This window comes from Mauremys mutica, unplaced genomic scaffold, assembly GCF_020497125.1.
Source record: "Mauremys mutica isolate MM-2020 ecotype Southern unplaced genomic scaffold, ASM2049712v1 Super-Scaffold_100129, whole genome shotgun sequence".
NCBI classification, from domain to species: domain Eukaryota; kingdom Metazoa; phylum Chordata; order Testudines; family Geoemydidae; genus Mauremys; species Mauremys mutica.
In genome coordinates, this window is record NW_025423276.1 from 47,969 (window position 1) to 67,821 (window position 19,853).

General features: G+C 57.3%; 1 protein-coding gene across 7 annotated transcripts; it reads right to left on the bottom strand.

Annotated features, from left to right (window-relative positions):
• Positions 1-4,915: 4,915 nt before the first annotated feature.
• Positions 4,916-11,181, bottom strand: LOC123359605 (tubulin beta chain-like). 7 transcript variants are annotated; one of them, XM_045001110.1, is made up of 5 exons: positions 11,125-11,181; positions 7,760-7,868; positions 7,121-7,231; positions 6,437-6,462; positions 4,928-6,364 (listed from the first exon to the last, which is right to left on the bottom strand). In XM_045001110.1, the coding sequence occupies exons 1-5, from the start codon at positions 11,179-11,181 to the stop codon at positions 5,405-5,407; spliced, it is 1,263 nt and encodes a 420-aa protein (XP_044857045.1). In that variant the 3' UTR covers positions 4,928-5,404. The 7 variants fall into 7 exon arrangements, with proteins under 7 accessions (XP_044857044.1, XP_044857047.1, XP_044857046.1 ...); XM_045001109.1 differs by having other exon boundaries at positions 4,916-6,462; positions 7,754-7,868; XM_045001108.1 differs by having other exon boundaries at positions 4,928-6,462.
• Between the last annotated feature and the right edge of the window lie 8,672 nt (positions 11,182-19,853).

A 19,853-nucleotide genomic window follows, 5' to 3' on the forward strand; every position in this document is an offset into this window, starting at 1 on the left:
CCCGCCTTGCTGTGTCTGCATCTCAGGCCCCCCCTCATGCTGGCTGCCCCCCGAGGGGGGGATGTGTGGGGCGCCAGCCACTGAGCCCCATGGGTCAGTGCCACCTCTCGTGTACCCTCGCCAGCTCCCCAACCTCTTCCCCTCCCTGAAGAGCTGTGGGGGGGGGCATTTGCTCCCCACACCACCCTAACCTGCACCTTGTATTCCTGGGGGATCAGCCCCCCAGACCCACCCCCTCGCTCCGTCATCTCTTCACATCCAAGATCATCCTGAGGGAGAAGTTCCGTCACCTCCAGCTCGGGACCGGCGGGCGCCATGTCCTGAAGGAGGTGCAGCTTTGGAGTCTGATTTCTCAAGAGTTGCAGCATGAGAAACAAACCCTTTATACGGCAGGAAAACTTGGGATTTCCTCCTTTCAACGCCACCAACCTCTTAAATCTACTCCTAATGCAGCCTGAGATCTCTCACCTTAAAGCCTCATCGTTTTCAGAAGCCTCTGGCTTCCTTTTCCCTTGCACCTGTCCGGATTTAGCAGCTCATGTCTCTGTGGTGGCCAAAACCACTAGTAAAAGTCAGATACCAGCTGAAAGCCGAGAGCCCCGGCTTCGAAACAACACCGGCCGCACGTCTCTACCTTGCGGCGCTGGTAAGATACCAGCTGCTGAAGCAGAAGCGAGGCAAGAAGGTCATTGGACTGATGTGACATGTCAGGTCGGCCGTTTGGCAGCTCCCTGGAGCGCTGGAGTTTGGTATTTCATGGCCCACTGGGGCTGTAAATGCTTTAAGATGCCCCTGCATAGCAGCAGCCCCCGTCGTGGGGCAGGAAGACAGGAGCGAACCCCTTTTTGGGGAGGAGACGGGGCAGAGCACCCAGGATCCAGCATTCCCAGCGCCTGTGGATGTGGGGCAGACAGGAGGGGAGGAGAGTTGGGGTGGGATGCAGCTGTGGGTCTCTCATTGCCACTAAGGGGCAGGGGATGAAAGGGGGCGGGGGGGAGTTCAAGCCATTGCCCCCTTTCGCCTCCGCTGCCAACACTGAGTTTCACTCACTCGCTGTGGCCAAAGTAAACTTCTGCCCCCCCCACAGCCCCCCGCCCCCCAACCATTCCTGCTGCCCCCAGCTGGGCCACTCGGGGCCAATCTGAGAACGAGCCAGCTTGGCTGAAACGGCTGGTTAGGAGCCAGGCCCCTGCCTCCCTCCAGCCCCCCTAGAGGGGAAAGACCCTGCACCCCATTCCCCAGGCCCTGCCCTGCGGCTGGCACCCCCTAGGGGGGAAAATCCCCATATCTGTACACGAACCCCCAGCTGCTGTACCCCCCTCCACCACGAGGGCTTCCCCGTCTCATGTTTCCACCTCCCACAATGTTCTCCCCCCCCACCCCAACCGACTTGTAGCGCTGCCAGTTGGTCCTGCTGGTCCCAGGGTTTAAGGCAGAAGCGGGGGCCTGATCCCACCTGGCCATGCCCTGGGGCTGTGCCCGGGAAGGGGTTGGGGGGGTCCCGGAAGCTGGGCCAGGGCCCCTGTCCCCCCTCCCCTCTCTGCGTGTGTGTTCTGGTGCCCTGAATGTGACGGGTGCATGAAGGTGCCTTCTCCGCCCCTGTGATTGTACGTGAGCCTGTGTATGTGTCACCTCCTGCCCTGGTACCTGCCCCCCCCCCCAGGCCATTAAACGCCCCAGTGTGTGAACCGCCCCATTCTTCTGGCACCTCCGTCTCTTGGGGTGGGTGGCCAGGGGCTGTGACAGGTTGGGGACAGAAAGCTGGAGAGTCAATGTGTTGGGGGGGGGCTGGGGCAAAGTGCAACACCCCCTGCTGAGCCCCCGGTCCCCCCCCACCCTGCAGGAGTCCCTCATAAGCTGCCACGCCCCATGGGGTGAGCTGCAGCCTGCCAGGGGAGAGGGCTCCCTGTGCACCCCCAGCACTGACCGGGGAGGGCACCTTCCTGAGCCCCTTGGCCCCACCCCAACTCCAGGGGCAGTTGCTGGGGCCTGTGTGACAGCCGGCTGTGGGTTATACAGCTTAACATGCCCTTTCTCCCCCCCCCCCCCCGCAGCCTCCATTGATGGGGGCAGGGGGCTAAGAGCTGGAGGCCGGGGGCTGGTCTGGAGGGACTGAACGAGGGGGGGGGGGGGCTACAATCCAGCTACTGTTAAAGGAACAAATCCCGCTGAATGACTGAAGGGGGGGGCCACACATGTGCCCCAGCCCTCACTTCTGACGTGTGGCCCCCTCCTTTAACCTGGGGGGTGGGGTGGAGGAAGCGCAGAGAAAGGAAACTGGAGGGCGGGGGGGAGAGAGCAAAAGGAAGTGGATCAAGAGCCCGGCCGAGGCGGGGGGGGGGTTCCTCTCCCCCCTGCTTCTTCCACGCCACGTGGCACAGCTGACATTGCCCCCCCCAGCAATGAGCTCATCCCCTGGCCACGCCCCCTCCCGCACTTCCCTCCCCCACAGCTGCTGCAAGGCAGGAGCGAGGGTCACTGGCACAGCGGGGCAGGGAGACCCCCAGGGCTGAGCTAATGGGCTGCACACCAGGAATGAGGGGCACCAGGGGAGCTGCAGGGCAGGGAGAACCCCAGGGCTGGGGGCAGGAATGAGGGGCACTGGGGAGGGGAGCTCAGGGTCAGGAGGGAGGGGCAAGAGGCACCTACAGTGCTGTGAGTACAGTGCTGTGGGGGGAGAACCCCAGGGCTGGGGGGCAGGAATGAGGGGCACTGGCAGAGCTGGGGAGAGGGGAGCTCAGGAATGAGGGGCACCAGGGGAGCTGCTGGGCAGGGAGAACCCCCAGGGCTGGGCTAGCTGGGGTGTCAGGGGGACTAGCAGATCAGGGCAGGGAGAACCCCAGCTCTGGGCTAGCAGGGGCTGGGGGTCAGGAATGAGGGGCACCGGCAGAGCTGGGGAGAGGGGAGCTCAGAGTGGGGAGCTCAGAGTGGGGTGTGGGGGGCACTGGCAGAGCTGGGGCTGGCGGGATCAAGACTCAGGGGCAGGGGCTGTGATTTGGGGAAGTTTTTGAGACACCTAAAGCTACGGTGCTGAGAGGCGCAAGGCCCCCCCCCGGCTGCCGTCACATCCCCCCCTGCACAGACAGAGCTCGGAGAGTCGGGAAAATTAAAAAAAAATTGGTTTATTCTTGCACAGAACGTCGTCTTTTCAATATGAAAAAAGCAGTTAAAAAAACTAGAGAAAGATGGAGCAAGCGAGGGGGGGGCGGGGAGACAAAAACAACACACTGAGCAGATGAGACAGAGCCAGAGAGGACAGAGTTGAGCTGGAGCCAGGCCAGAGCTAGCCCGGGTGGAGGGGGGCCCATTGGGTGGGACCTCCAGCTGCACTGGCACCTACCAGCTGGAGCCCACATCAGCCCCCTCCCCCCCCCCAACTCCCTTCCCCTTTAATTCCTCCAGGGCTGAGTTGTCTCCTCTCACGGGCTTCAGCTGGTGGGAGCTGATTCCTGGTGCCAAGACCTTGGGGTCCAATGGAGCCCCAGAGAACATGGGCAGGGGGACAATCTACCTTAACAGCCTCTCCCCTCGCACAGGTTTGCACCCCCCGCCCCGGCTCTCACCTGCTCACCCGAGGGGACTCACTGCAGCTTAACCAGCTTTCAGGGCCTCTCCCCCTTTGCCTCCAGCAGGACCATCCCCCAGCCTGAAGAAATGAGAATCAGGTAGGATAGGCCAAGAAGGGCCCTAGGCTGAGATTTTCCTTTCTGCCGCGGGGCCTGCACTGACCCTTTCCCCGAAGCTGCTGAGAGGGCAGAGACCAGCTCCCTGAGCCATCGCTCTGTGGCCTGGTGCCCTTTCATCCCTGGCTGAGCTGACATATCTAGGGCACTGGGGGAGACAGAAGGTATGTGGGGGGTCCCCTGATCTGGGGCCAAATTGATACAAGGAAGAGAACCTCCTGCCATTCCCCCCTCCCCAAATCTGTGGGCCAAATTCTCAGCATAGGGGCAGGAATGGAAATGAAAAGGAGGGGGATGCCCCCGCCTGGAAAAGCTGGGGGCTGACCCCTCAACACAAAAAAATATTGACTAGGGAAGCCAGGGACGCACCCTTTGAGGGTGTGGGCAGACCAGGCAGCTCCAGAACTTAGATCCACGCACCTGGTGGGTGAGACCTTCACAGAAACGGGGCACATTGAGCGGGGTCATATAGACACAGGTTTAGGGGGGGTTTGTCCCAGGGCTCCAGCATCTCCTACAGCTTTGCAAACATGCTCACGTCCAGCCAGGAGGAGGAGGAGTTCCCTGACCGAACATCTCTCACCGAAGTAGCAGAGCCATAAATCCAACCCTGGGGTCCTGGAGTCCCCCTCCACAGCAAGGGGGGGGGCAAGACTCCTGGGTTCTATCCCTTCTCCCCTCCACTAGACGCTCCTCCCCCAAGCCCCACTGCATCCAGCCACAGGCTCATTCTCCCTGAGGAGGAAGGTGCAGCAGAGGGACTTGCTAATGGCAAAAGCAAAACTGAATCTCCTTCCCCTAAGTAGGGCCAGATGTTTCTGCTAGGCCTGCTCTGCTGCTTACCTTCCTCCTCAGTTGCTGGTATTGCAAGGCCTAACCAGTTCAGGGCCACCTCTTCCTACTCAGTCTAAGAAGCAATCAACTAGACTTCCTCAGGTCCAGACCTGCTTCACATCCCCCACCAGCTCCAGTGGTGGGGGAGCTCCCACAAACCAATCTATCTTGTTCCTGCTAATCCACTTCACAGCTCCCACCTCTACTGGTTTTGCTACAAGAGTTTGGCACCTGCCTGATGCTACCTACGGGATGACACCTACGTGCGAGAAGCTCCTTTGAGAAAGGACCGAGCAGGAAGAAGTCAGCAAAGAGGTCGCTCTCACAACCTGGCTCCAGTTTGCTAGGCCACTGGGCCAAAGAAGGGACAACCTATCAACCCTGCTTTGGGACTTTTAAACTTGCACATCCCTTGTGTTACATTTCAGGTCTTAGACAATCCAACCGAGCCCTCTGTTATCCCCACACTCCATCTTCTCCCATCCCTGAAGAACACCTCAGCGAGATGAGCATGGGCTGAGAAGAATCACCAAAATTTAAACTCCCTCTTTGAGAGAGAGCAGAGGAGAGATGCCATTGGATGCAGACAGCTACAGAGAAAGGGGATCTGACTTATTGGAGACAGAACCTCACAATAAGTTAGTGCTGGGGAAGAAGAGAAGACAGATGAGGGACAGCAGAAGTGGCATCTCTTGCTCCGATGCCCAAGCTGATGTTTACATGGGAGATCACAGAACCAGAGTAAGCTCAGCCCTGGAGGAACCTGGATGGAGAAGACAGTTGAGAAGGAAGGAAGAAAGAAAATTGGAACATGATGCAATGTGGGTATTTGTTGTTTTTTTTTTTAATTAATTTGTGCGGGCGCGTTTATGGTGGCAGGTGAAGCTTCAAGCTTCTTCTTCAGCCTCTTCCCCGAAGTCCTCTTCCTCCTCGGCCGTGGCATCCTGGTACTGCTGGTACTCGGACACCAAGTCGTTCATGTTGCTCTCTGCCTCGATGAACTCCATCTCGCCCATGCCCTCGCCCGTGTACCAGTGGAGGAAAGCCTTGCGGCGGAACATGGTGGTGAACTGCTCTGAGATGCGCTTGAAGAGCTCCTGGATGGCCGTGCTGTTGCCGATGAAAGTGGCGGCCATCTTGAGCCCGCAGGGCGGGATGTCGCACACGGCCGTCTTGACGTTGTTGGGGATCCACTCCACAAAGTAGCTGCTGTTCTTGTTCTGCACATTCAGCATCTGCTCATCCACCTCCTTCATGAACATGCGGCCACGGAAGATGGCCGCCACTGTCAGGTAGCGCCCGTGGCGGGGGTCACAGGCCACCATCATGTTCTTAGTGTCGAAGACCTGTTGGGTCAGCTCTGGCACAGTCAAGGCCCGGTACTGCTGGCTACCACGGCTGGTCAAGGGGGCAAAGCCAGGCATGAAGAAGTGGAGACGAGGGAAGGGCACCATGTTGACGGCCAGTTTGCGGAGATCGGCGTTGAGCTGCCCAGGGAACCGGAGGCAGGTGGTGACGCCGCTCATGGTGGCCGAGACCAGGTGGTTGAGGTCGCCGTAGGTGGGGGTGGTGAGCTTGAGGGTGCGGAAGCAGATGTCGTACAGGGCCTCGTTGTCGATGCAGTAGGTCTCGTCTGTGTTCTCCACCAGCTGGTGGACGGACAGGGTGGCGTTGTAAGGCTCCACCACCGTGTCCGAGACCTTGGGCGATGGCACCACGCTGAAGGTGTTCATGATGCGGTCGGGGTACTCCTCCCGGATCTTGCTGATCAGCAGCGTGCCCATACCCGAGCCTGTGCCGCCGCCCAGAGAGTGGGTCAGCTGGAAGCCCTGCAGGCAGTCACAGCTCTCCGCCTCCTTCCTCACCATGTCCAGCACCGAGTCCACCAGCTCGGCCCCCTCCGTGTAGTGCCCCTTGGCCCAGTTGTTACCAGCTCCGCTCTGGCCTGTAGGGGTGGGGTGGAGGGGAAGAAGCCACAAGGATTGGGCTAAGGCACTGGGGAACCAGCTGCTCCTTGGCCAGCCATGCCCCCAAATTACCTCCAGTGGAGTCCCCTGAGGGACATGTGCCAATTCCCGCAATGGTCTAAGAGGAACATCAGGTCCTCTGTTGAGTTAGGCTCACAGATTGGGGGGAGTGGGGGAAAGAGATGCCGCATTACCATGGCATTCAAGTGGCCTCCAATTCTTAGACAGGAGAACCTAACACACGCCACCGCTCTGTGAATGTGGCCACAGCTGAGGGACACACCTCTAGCTCCAAACAGTCAACTGAAGTCAGCTGGGTCCCCCCACACATGCCCCACGCCCCCCAGATCAGACAAGGCCCATCTCAAAGTCATAACCCGCTGGCCACTCCAAAATTTAGGGGGACTGTCTGCAGGTTGCTACTAGGTCCAGTCTGGACTCAGTTGAGCAGACAAAGCCTAGAAACTCTGGTTCAGACTCTAGATGCAACCCCACCCTTGTTGCTACACATGGGCCAAGAGCAGGGGTCTCAACCACTGGTGTCATGGTTGACACCACCCAACCCAAGTGGCTGCTGGGTAATTCACAGTCACACCCAGCCAACCCCAAGGCACAGAGGGACAATGGGAACCTTACCGAAGACGAAGTTGTCTGGTCGAAAGAACTGGCCGAAGGGACCGGAACGGACAGAGTCCATGGTGCCTGGTTCCAAATCGACCAAGATGGCGCGAGGGACATATTTACCACCTAGAAGGGGAGCGAGAAGAGTCTCAGCAGGGGTGGGTCAATCAAACCAAGAGGCAGCAGGACGGTCTTAGGGGGCCTGGATTATCCAGGAAGAGGAATTTGGGGCTGATTCAAAGCCGTGGGTGCAGAGGGATCCCCACAGCCAATAGACACTAAGGCACTGAAAGGGTTTGGTCTCAGCCATGTGGGAAGAAAGTGGGGGCCTAGCCTTTGGGGCATCTGGAAGGGGGGGTGCTCTCGATCAGACCAACCCACACATGGCATGGGGAGTGGAACAGACTGGACCAGGACCAAGCCACAGAGTATTTATGGATCCCTGGACCCTCCCATTCCCTGCATATAGGGGAGGGGGACTGGCTCAAACCATGGGAACATGTGGGGGGGACCAGACCAAACCATGTATATAGGTTTGGGGGGAGCACTAAATCTCCACATACCAAACCACGGGTGTTTGTGTGGGGGGGGAAATCGGACCGGCCCACGTTCCCTAGGTAAAGGAGTGTCATGCGTTCTACCCCCCACCAGTACCTGTGGCCTCGTTGTAATAGACGCTGATGCGGTCGAGCTGCAGGTCGCTGTCGCCGTGGTAGGTGCCGGTGGGGTCGATGCCGTGTTCATCACTGATCACCTCCCAGAACTAGGGGCAACAGCAAGGGGGGTGTGTCACTGGGGTGGCTGCCTCCCCCCCATCCCTGTACCAGCCACCCCTCCCCCAAGGAGACAGTGCTCTTCTCGGGGGGAACCCAGGTAGCACTGCAGCTGCCAGCCCAATGGGTGCTACCCCAGCACAGGGGAGGGGTTACCCCACCTAGCACATCCCCATTAGCTCTGCCCCCCCCCACATACAACAGGCACATGATGGTGCCACACCCACCATGTGCAGCCAGCCAGAGCCAGCAGCGCCCCCTACAGGTGATCACAGCCTGGTCCAGACACAGGGGCTTCCCCTAGGACATCCCGCCCCCCTCCCAACCCCGGCCGGCCATGTGGGGGAAGCAACACACCACGCTTGCCAGGCTGCCCCCTAGTGGCAGAGGAACCCCATGAAAGTTTGAGGTGCTGCTCTGACCCCCTGGTGGGGGTATTATGATGTCTCCTCCCCCCTCTATGCCCATCCTTAGGCTGGGGTGAGAAGTGACCCCTGAGCATTGGGGGGGGGGGGAAAGCAGGGTAAGTTCTGCCCCCCCCTACAAAGCTAGTCCTACCCAAGCCATATCTCTGGGGCTCTGGTGTCCCTAGCACTGGGGAGGCTGGGACATAGGGGGTGGGAGGAGAGGCCGGCCACTCTTGTGCATATGCAAGGAACCTGTCCTGTGTCTCTTCCTTCCCCCTCTTCCCCCCCCCCAGACAGAGCCCTCTCAACCCACCCCCACCGGGGCTCATGGTAAAATCCCCCAGGGTCACCCTCTGACCAGCAGCGGCCTCCCAGCTGGGCTGCTTTACCCTTTGTCCAGGGGTGAGAGAAGCCCCAGCGGTCCCTGTCCCTCCCCATGCTCAGTTGTGGTCTCACCTCCCACAGGGCTCTGCTCTGCCTTGCCAGGGGATGGGCCAGGCGCTCGTCCCCTCAGTCCCAGCTCCAGGAAAGTGACGCCTGAGCCAGCGTTGCCCCCCCTCCCCCCCATGCAGGGCTGCTCAGCTCCTACACCGAGCGCCAGCAGCCACAGCACGGCCCCGCCAGGATGCGATGGCCAAACCCAGCCACGCAGGAAACAATTGCTACTGTTTAAGATTTCCTCTGCCGCCCGAAGCGCTCCCTGGCCACGTGCCTGCCCTAGAACCCACAGCATTCAGCCACGGCAGGGATGACGCTGCTGGTGGCAGAGGTGGGATTGGTTGTCCCCCTCCCCCCAACTGAGCTCTACCCATTATACGCCCCTCCCCCAGCCCTGATGCAAATCCAGCCTCCCGCCTCTGAGCAGAGCAAAGAGCAGATGGTGCCCGGCTGAGCCTAAGAGACGATTCCCCACCCCCGCTTGCTGCAGACTGGCAGCTTCAGCTCCGTTCAGCCACTTCTCAGCCGCAACAGGTGTCAGCGCTCCTGGGCTCTGTGCCTGGGCTCAGGGAGGGAAGGGGGATCTAGTGGGTTAGATTGGGGGGGCTGGGAGCCAGGACACCTGGTCAGTTAGTCACCTCTTATGTCACCCCTTTGCTGGCTGCTTTGAAGGGAGCAGATCAGGGTGTGGGGCTGGCTGGCCATTAACAGATCATCCCAGCTGTGCTTAGCCCCAGCAGGGTGTGGTTAGGGGCCGACCCAGGCCCCTGGGCTCAAGGACAGGGACTGTTTGAACAGGCTACCAGTGAAATCAATCCACTGAGGGGTGGGGGGCAGGGTGAGGTGGGGTCACTGACTTCTGTCCCCAGTGGAGCCTGCCCCCACTTTGTCCCAAGCAGCGTGTCAGAGCATCTGTCACAGATAACAGCTCTGTTTTCCACCCCAGCCCCCACCACCAGGGCCCCGCCCCACCCACAACACAAGGGCAGCCAAGCCGACCCCGTCTCCATCCCAGGCATTTTTGGCACCATGGGTCACTGCACCAGGAAATCCACCCCCAGTCCCAGCACTGATCTTTATTTGCAACTGAAACAAGATTTTTTTCTCTTCCCCCCATTGCAACATTTTACCGTCACTTTTTTCACCCCAACTGCAACACTGTAATTGAAGGTTTGCAAGGGGACCGAGGAGAGGAAAAAGGCCTCACTCCGGATCTAGCAAGCGGGGGGGGGGGGGGTCGCTTCTAGACATGCCCCCCCCCCCGGTGGTTAAACCTATTACACGCTGGGTAGGGTGACCCCAGAGAGCAAGTGTGAAAAATTGCGACTTCTTTTCGGAGGGGGGAGAAATCTCGTTGCCTATATAAGGCAAAGCCCCTAATGCTGGAGAACAAATACCCCCCCCCCTTCCACCGATTAACGGAAGAGAAATGGGGGGGGGGGTATTTTGCCGCTAGCTAACACAAGATCTGGAAGGGGGCTCGCCCCCCACCCCCAGCAGTTAGGGGAGGAAAATGGCCCCTTTCACCGCATCTCTCGCCCCTGGCGGCAGACAATGGAGATCAAAGGGCGGGGTTGAAATGAACCAGCAGAGAAAGAGGACGTGAAATTAGCCAGCAGCAGAGAGACGGGCGGGGGAAGAGACACTGGGTTAATCCTCAGCCGAACCGGAGGTAGCTCTGCCAGGGGAATCCAGCCCCGCTCCCCAGCGGAACCAAAGCCAGATCCCTGCAGCGCCGGACACCCCCACCCCCGCCTGCCAGCAGAAGGCGGGTTGGGTTTGGCGCTAAAAGATGGTACCGCGCCGCTTGAAAGCGCGTAGCGGTCGGGGGGAGTTTCCTTCCTGTGCCCCCCCCCCCGCCCATCCCCCTCTTCAACTCCCCCGCCCCCCCAGCTCCCCTGGGTCTGAGTCATCTGCTGCGCCGGCTAATCCCATTAACTGCAAATCGCCTTTCTAATGCCGAGACGAGCTGGAATCCGGAGTCTGAAGTCCCGAGTTTAAACAAAATAAAATAATAATAAAAAAAAGGATCGGGAGGGGTGAACTCAAAACGGACCAGCAGTTTTAAATCCGGATTAAAAAAAACAGGATGGGAAATAAATCGAGACCGCTTTCTAAACGCGTCCGATCCCCCCCCCCCCCAAATGCTCACACCACCCCACCTTTATTTTAACTGCCAAGATCAAGCCGCCTCCACCAAACTCGCCCTGCAAGAGGAATAGCTGCTGCCCCTCCCCCCCAAAATATCTGGGGCGGATATTTTCCCCCCCCTTCGGGAGATCCCGTATTTTAAACCCTTTTCCTCCCTCACACCCCGCCCCCCGCCCAAATATGCTGGGACCGCTTTCCCCCCGCTCACGAAGCCCCATTAATCTGGAGACGCACGAGGCTCCCCGCTCACCTTGGTACCGATCTGGTTGCCGCACTGGCCAGCCTGGATGTGGACGATTTCCCCCATCCTGCCTCCCTTTGGTCTAGCCGGAGCCTGCGCTCTTGGACGAATGGAACGCTGGGGAGCTCAAAGTTCTCTCCGCCGAACGCGCCGGGAGCGAACGTTCCAAGCGGCCGAAAAAGCGACAGCGAAAGGGGCTGGGGCTCATATAGACAAAGCTTTTATAAGCTGGAGGGCGGCCAGCCCGACGATTGGCCCGCTGGGATCAGGAGCGCGGAGCCCATTGAACAGGAGATCTGCGGACACGTAGTGTGTGGGGGGAGCAGGGTGTGGACCCGAGCGCAAGGGGTGCTGGGCAGGGGCGGCTCTAGGCACCAGCAAAACAAGCTGGTGCTAGGGCGGCAAAAGGCTGGGGCCACAGCTCATCCTGCCGCTGCGAGCCGAGGAGCGGCCCGTCCCCTGCAGCCGGGGGGGCGGGCTGGGCCGGCGGACCTGCTGCAGTCATGCCTGCGGGAGGTCCACCGGAGCCCCGGGACGACCGGACCTGCCGCAGGCATGACTGCGGAGGGGGCACTCGTCCCGCGGCTCGGCTGGACCTCCCGCAGGCATGACTGCGGCAGCTCAAGCGGAGCCGCCGGACCCGCGAACCGTCTGCAGCCGCGGGAGGTCCAGCCAAGCCACGCGGGACCAGCGGTCCCTCTGCAGTCATGCCCGCGGGAGGTCCGCTGCTCCCGCGGCTCCGGGGCGCCTCCCGCGCATGACTGCTTGGGGCGGCCAAAAAGGTAGAGCCGCCCCTGGTGCTGGGAGTTGTAGTCTCCTTTTGTTGTACAGTTTTTAAAGTGGGATTGTGGAAAAAAATGGGTGTGACGGGGGAAGAGGGAGAATCAGGCCGGGAGACGGGCCGAATGCTTTATTCCCCACGTCTCCTCCCACGTCGGCACAGCATGAGGTGCACCGCAAAGCCTGAGAAAGGACGAGCAGGGAGGGAGGGCGAATAGCGAGAACAGAGTGACAGAATAAGGAAAGGCGGAATGGGAGAAAAGGGAAAGAAGGAACGAAAAAGAGAGGCAGAAAGACTGAATGAAAAAGAGAGAAAAGAACGAGTGTCAAAAAGAGAGGAAGGAATAAAACAAATGAAAAGGGAAAAAAGAAAGAATGAGTGAGAAAGAGAAAAGGAGGGAGAAGAAAGAATGGAAAGAGGAAGAAAAGAAAGAATGACAGGGAAAAGAGGCAGGAAAAGGACTGAATGCATAAGAAAGAAGGAATGGAAAAGAGAGAAAATTGAAAGATGAAAAAGAAAGGGGGAAAGAATTAATGTAAAAAAGTGAGGGGAAAAAAAACAAGCAAAAATAGAAGGAATGACTGAGAGGAAAGAAAAAGAGGAGAAAAAGGACAATGGAGAGGAGAGAGGAAAGAGACTAGGGCGGGGGGAGGAAAAGGGACAGACTGGCTGAGCCAACGGGAGCCTTGGCCCAGCCGACCTGGGCCCACCCCTCTCTCCTCGCTGCGGGAGGCCATGGCTGCCTTAGCCAGGGGCCTGGGCAGGCACCCGGCTGGCCTCATCCTGCCTGCCCCATGGAGCAGCCTTGAGGGCGCATCCCCTGGTGGGGGCTTGGAACCAGCGTTCTTGCCTCTCTAGTGGTTAGAGCGGGGAGGCTGGGAGCCAGGACTCCTGGGTTCTCTCCCCAGCTCTGGGAGGGGAGCAGGGTCTGGTGGTTAGAGCAGGAGGGGCTGGAAGTCAGGAGTCCTGGGCAGGCTGGGCCAGTTCTTGGGCCATGTGCGCTATGGAAATTGAGACACACACAACCCCCCTGTGCCACTGCCAATCCCCCGCCCGTTACGCTCTCCCCCTTATTATCCCATCTCCCCCACCCCACTCCTTACCTTACTCTGCCAGCGAGCATCCTTGCATGACGGGTCCACCCTGCTTCCCAGCCGCTCCCCAGCACCATTTCAGGTGAGGACGTAGCCGCATTTGCACCAATTCCGATATGGGGCGGGGCAAAATCCAGTCCCCACCCGCCATCTGGCAGGCACCATCGTCCATCCCTGGACCCCGGGTCTCCCTCAGTCCCTCTCCCTCCTGCACCCAGAGCTCATGCGGGTGTCACCCAGCAGCAAGTTCTTGGTGGACTCCCCTGAACTCAGGAACAAGGTCCCCGTGCACCAGGTCCAGATGTGTGGGTGGCCAGGGCAGATCCGAGATGTGGTGCCAAGCACCACTCGCCACATTCTGTCTGAGCAGAGGGGCGGCCAGGCCAGATGTGAGTGGCACTGCCACCACGCAGCTGGGGCAAAGCTGTGGGCTGCTCTGGGCACAGCCGTACTGAGCTAGGACAGGGCTTTGAGCGAGTGGTAGAATCTGGGGCAGCCTCTGCCTGGCCTGCAGAAGGCACAGTGGGAGGCAGGTACCGGCCGCCCCGCGCCCCCAGTCGCCCAGGGTTCAGAGGACCCTTGAGGCACTGGCCCTGTGCCCATGAATCGAGTGCAGGGTCATGAATCCAGGCCTGCTCCTGGGTTCCGTCCCCAGCTCTGGGAGGGGAGTGTGGGCTGGTGGTTAGAGCAGGGGGCTGGGAACCAGAACTCCTGGGTTCTGTCCCCAGCTCTGGGAGGGGACTGGGGTCCAGAGGGGAGTGGCACCCCCTAAAGGGGAAAGGTCCCATTGCCTGTCCCCCCCAGCCAGCCAGTCCCTGCCCTGGGGCCAGATGGGAACTGGCACCCCCTAGAAGTAACATCCTCCCTAATGCTTCAGTAACCTTGTCAAGGGGGTACCGGACCCAGCTCCCAGCAGGACACTGAGGCCCCCAGAAGCTGCTGTGTTGCCCCCTCCCTCAGCAGTGCTTCCTTCCCCCTCCTTCCCCTGCCCCAAAGCCGTGAGGAGGGGCTGAGAAAATCCTCACCTAAAGCTGGGCACCTCTGTTCCAGCCAGGACTCTGCTGGCATTAGCTGGCTGGGAAGGGCAGGGGAGGACCTGGCCATGGGGAGCAGGCAGCCCACTGGCCTGTGACCTCAGAGTTCAAACCCTGGGAATCTGTGAACTGCAGAGAACGGAGGAGAAAGAAATGGAGGAGACACCGACTCCCCTCCCAGAGCCGGGGAGAGAACCCAGGAATCCTGGCTCCCAGCCTCCCCTCACTCTAACCACATGCAGTGATAGGATCTTAACCCACTGAACAGGGCCTGTGTGTGGATTGGCAAAAGTTGCCCGAGTCACTGGCCCGGGGGCAGCCCAGGCTCCACCCATGGGAAACTCTTTACACAGCATTGGCGCGACTGCTGCTAGAACACTGTCACGCTCCAACGTCCAGCGTTCCAGGAGGAGGTGGAAATACCAGTGCGAGACCTAGGAGGGCCCCAAAAATGAGCCAGGGCAGGGTAAGAAGCTTTAAGGAGCTCGGCTTATTCAGCTGAATGAAGAGACGGTTGAGAGGCGGCTGGTTCCTAGATGGGAGCTTTTCAACCTTGCTGACCAAGGCCTCACAAGCTCAGACGGCTGGAAGTTGAGGCTGGACAACCTTGAAATCAGAGGTGTTTTCCTAACTCTGAAGGGTGATGCAACGTTGGACCAGCGTGCCAGGGTGGTGGTGCGCGCCCCATGGCTGGGAGTCATTCCAACGTGGTTCGATCTCTGCCCGAGATACAGCTGCTGGGAGAAATTCGCTGGCCTGTGTGCATGCGGGTAAGTGAGCAGGATGGTCGTGGCAGGCCCTTCTGGTCCTGGCGGGTGTGACTCTACGGATCTGCCTGTCCGTCCCTGTCTTTCAGGGGCCTCGGGGAGAAGAGAATCACCAGCACTGTGCACAGCGTGGGCCTGGCCCTTGCAGCTCTGCATGAAGACAACGCGTAAAATCCAATCTCATGCTTCACGGTTTCCGCCACCTGGGGTCAGAAAGGAATAGTTTTTCCCATTGCTCAGCTGGCCAGATGTATCCTCTTTGGAGTTTTTTTCCTCCTCTGCATCTCACTGAACATGGTGAGACGATGAGACCTGTCCCAAGTGTCAGAGATTGGCGATGGCTGGAGAAGGGACACCAGATGGTATGACCCAGTGCTCTGAGATGGCACCAAGAATTCCCTCTCTCGCTGCCTGGCTGGTGTGTCTTGCTCCCAGCTAGGCATCCCACAGGCCTCTGCATGTCACAGGAGCAGGGTCACCCCAGAGCCAGCAAATTGCCTGCCCTGGGACTGGATCGGAACCAACGCCCCCTAGATGGGAAAGGTCCCATGTCCCATTCCCTTGAAGCAAGCAGTGTGTACATCAGCATGGGTCTTTTCCCATCCATCCCCTCCTGGTTATGCTAGGCCTGGGGGCACAGCTTAGACTCAAGGGGGAGCTCAGTGCAGGCTGCGGGTGTCACACAGCAGTGCCCTGGCTCGTAGAGGTGGGAAAGGGATGCCTTTCAGTTGAGACAGGGTTGGGCCTGACATCTAGTGGTGAGGTGGCAGGACTGCAACCCTGTGCCTTTCTGTCTTGGCAGGGATGGGGTTGGATGTTTTTCCAGGACGGGTTCCCACCCTGGAGATGCTGTGACTGGCTGGAAATGCCATAGCGACAGGCGTGGAAACATCAGGACACCTGGGTTCCTTCATTCAGACACTGCCCATCCCCAACCATCACTATGAGAAGAGCTACCAGGGGCCCCTGCTGGTGATTCTAACTAACCCTGGACAGCTGTGGAGCCCTTCTGCCAACCCCTCCCAGCTGCCAGTCAGTTCACTCATCCTACTAATCTATCAATCCCCCATATACCCCGCTCTAGCCAGCCAGCCATCAATCCCCATACAACCTCTCTATCTATCCCTCCATCCCCCTACACCCGTGTGTCCATTCCTCCACCTATCCCCATGCACCCTCTCTATCCATTCATCAATCTCTATACACACGCTCTATCTGTCCCTCTATCCATCCCCATACACTCCCCTTAACCATCCATATACATACTTATAATAATCCATGGTATGCCCACACCTTGAATACTGCGTGCAGATGTGGTCGTCCCATCTCAAAAAAGATCTATTGGAATTGGAAAAGGTTCAGAAAAGGGCAACAAAAATGATTATGGAACAGCTTCTGTATGGGGAGTGATTAATAAGGCTGGGACTTTTCAGCTTGGCAAAGAGACGGCTAAGGGAGAATATGATAGAGGTCTATAAAATCATGACTGGTGTGGAGAAAGTAAATAAGGAAGTGTTGTTTACTCCTCATAACACAAGAACTAGGGGTCACCAAATGAAACTAATAGACAACAGGTTTAAAATAAACAAAAGGCAGTATTTCTTCACACAACGCACAGTCAACCTGTGGAACTCCTTGACAGAGGATGTTGTGAAGGCCAAGACTATAACAGGGTTAAAAAAATAACTAGATAGATTCATGGAAGATAGGTCCATCAATGACTATTAGCCAGCATGGGCAGGAATGGTGTCCCTAACCTCTGTTTGCCAGAAGCTGGGAATGGGCAACAGGGGATGGATCACTTGATGATTACCTGTCTGTTCATTCCCTCTGGGGCACCTGGCATTGGCCACTGTTGGAAGACAGGATACTGGGCTAAATGGATCTTTGGTGTGACCCAGGATGGCCGTTCTTATGTACTTTCTATTTGTTCATCCATCCATCCACCCCATGCATCCCCTCTATCCATCCATCCCCAAACACCCCCTCCAACCATCCCATCCATATACATACCCACTATCTGTCCATCCATCCATTCACCCCATGCATCCCCTCTATCCGTCCATCTGTTGGTGTCATCAGGCATGACCCTAGGTAACTCAGGAGGGTGGAAAACCACAGTGTCAATGAAGCCTTCCTGTACCAGGCCTGAATGAACCAAAGTTATTCCATGACTGCCCAAAGCGCTTCCATGTTTGAACTTTAATCGACCTAACAGGCCAGCAACAGAGAATGGTTATCAGTTGCAACACCTGTACCAGAAGGTAATAATGAGGCCTGCTATAATGAGGCCTGCTTGCTCCTGGCTAAGGGGCAAAATAACAGATCAAAGAAATTAAGACAAGATAACGGTTCACAGAAGAGTTACTAATGAGCTAGATTGATTGCCGCCAAGTATGACTTAACTGCTTAATGTAATTGCTATTGCAAAGTGTATCTGCTACATGGGAATGAAAGGTGGGGAGAGAGGGGGAGGGGGGGATAGAAGAGGCTTAGTTAAAGTTATGTATAAAAAGAGAAAAGTTGCTTGTAGCTGTGTGCTTGATTTGAGACGTGTCTGTCTCTTGGCATCTGTCATAAACAGATAGTTAAGGGTTAAGGTCTGTTTTACCTGTAAAGGGTTAACATGCAGTACCTGGTGACCACCTGACCAAAGGACCAATCAGAGATAAGATTTTTTCAAATCTCTGTGGAGGGAAGCCTTTGTCTGAGTGAGAACTGTTTTTGGATCTAACAGAGGACAGTCATGTCTCCAAGTTCTCCTGGAGTAGTTTCTACTAATTAATAGTGAGTATTAATTAGAAAGGCGAATTAGTCTTATGATTTGATTTCTACATTTGCAATTGTGTGTTTGCTAAAGGAAATGCTTTATTCCTGTTTGCTGATATTGTTTTTTACTGAGAAAGGGGGAGGGGGGATTCTCTCCAGAGATTGATAAGGTTATTCCCTATGAGTGTCCAGCTTGGGCTCATAGAGATTCTGTATTGTCTTTTTATTCTTTAATAAATTCTTTTCTATTAAGGACTTGTTGGTCTTTCCTTGGGTGGATTCTCAGGGAAAGGGGAGGGGGAGGTATCCCTCTGTAGTTGGATCCCGGTATCTCTCCTAGGAAAAGGGAGGGGGGAGGAAGCAGGGGGAATGGTTTGTTTCTCCTGGGTGTAAGAACTCCATGGATTTGGGGCTCTTGGAATCCCCTAGGATTTTGGGGAAGGACTGTGTCTCAATCCACATTTCATGATTGAGTGGTGGCAGCTTACTAGATCTAAACTAGGATTTTAGTTTAGAGGGAAACCAAGTCGGGTCCCCATCTTTGAACCCACAAGCTCAAAGTGGGGGTGAGACCTAGGACATGGTGGCAAAATACATGCGGGTCCCCATCTTTGAACCCACAAGCTCAAAGTGGGGGTGAGATCCCATGACAGCATCGCTTTGAGATCTCAAATAAACTTTGTCTGCTTCTCCACCTTGGTGTGTTTATTTGAGCGAAGCACACCGGGCAACGAACCCCCACTGTTGCTGTCCTTCCCATCCCCAGCAAATCACACCAGGGCCCAGGGCGTCTCTGCAGCTCTCGGCACCATTGAACATAGCGAGATGGTGATGACACATGGTGCCAAGCAGCCCTGTCCAAAGGTGTGGATGCGATGGGGTGGCCCCAATGGCCAGCATGTTGCCTGGCGACGCCATCGCGCATGGTGCGGCCCCAACGGCCAGTGTGTTGCCTGGCAACACCATTGCACCTGGGGTGGTCCCAATGGCCAGCATGCTGCCTGGCAACACTGTTGGTGTCACTAGGCCTGAGTAAACCAAAGTTGTGACTTTGGGCCTGAAGTGAACCAAAGTTCTTACATGCTGTGAACTTTAACCAACCTGCATGCTAACAGCCTAAAAGCAGAATCTGTGAGAGTCAGCTTTTTAGCAGACAGCTGCAATCCCGCTTAAACTAGCAAAAGTAGTGAGAAGGCTTCATGTGCCTGAGCTGACAAGGCCAACAGATAAACATGCGGATGGGAACTTTTCTTACACGCTGAAATGTAATGTTTAAAGTAACTGCTGTTGGGAAGGGAGGGGTGAGGGGGAAAACCGAACAAAAGGCTTACACAAACAAGGGGGGTATAAATGCTGGGACCCCGCCTGCGCGCGGGTGTGCAGGATTGGAGAATGCTTTTTCTCCCTGGCACCTTATTTGGGCTCAAATAAACCTGGTTTTGCTTCTCCACCCTGGTGTGTTAATTAGTGCTACGCACACCGGGCAACGAACCCTGCTGTTGCTCCGCCTCAGGCTCTTTGAGCCGGCAACAACACCATTGTGCATGGTGGGGCCCCATGGCCAGCGTGTTGCGTGGGTGTTACGCCCCGTGCAGTGACACAGCGCCACAGATAAGCAGGCACATGACGGCTTCATGGTGGCTGCGCCCCAACCCCAGGGGTGGCAGAAAGTCAGAAATGTTTTAACCCCCCATTATCAGTGTTTTAATAACAAATATGGGAAGGCAGCCATGTTTTGGAGGACCACAAGTGTACACTCTAGCCTGTACACACCTGCTCTCTATGGTAGGAGGTATTGTCTACAGGAGAGTTCTTCCCCCTGTGCTGCAGGCTGGGGGGTGGGGTGCAAACGAGGAGGGACAACGCCCAACGGGGGGCATCTTTTGGAGGACTAGTGTGTACGCTCTAGCCTCCCACACCAAGTGTCTATGGTTGCTTGGTATTCTCTGCACGTGTGTTCGACTCCATGGTCAAATATGACGTCTTGCGGAGAGAAGGCGGGGCCCGCTCCGTGGGAGGACCTTGGCGTGTACACTCTAGCTACCGTTATGGACACGCCCACTCCTCTATGGTTCCCGTGGTATTGTCCACACAAAAGTGTTTCGTCTCCATGGTCCACTCTGGCGGACCGCCGCCGCCATGCCTTGGAGGACCCAGCCTGTACAGTCTAGCCTGCAAAAGCCCCTACGGCTCGATGGTTCTAGTGGTAACTTCTAGGCAACGCGTTTCCTCTCTATGAGCCCAGGTGACGATAGTAGGGAGAAGCGACAGCGCCGCCATGTTTTGGTGGACC

Coding starts and splice junctions, on each gene's coding strand:
- LOC123359605 (XM_045001109.1), bottom strand. CDS start 11,181: ATGGGGGAAATCGTCCACATCCAGGCTGGCCAGTGCGGCAACCAGATC. Junction 7,869..11,124: donor GCAACCAGATCGGTACCAAG/GTGAGCGGGGAG, acceptor TGTTGCCCCTAG/TTCTGGGAGGTGATCAGTGA. Junction 6,463..7,120: donor ACCAGACAACTTCGTCTTCG/GTAAGGTTCCCA, acceptor CCACCCCTACAG/GCCAGAGCGGAGCTGGTAAC.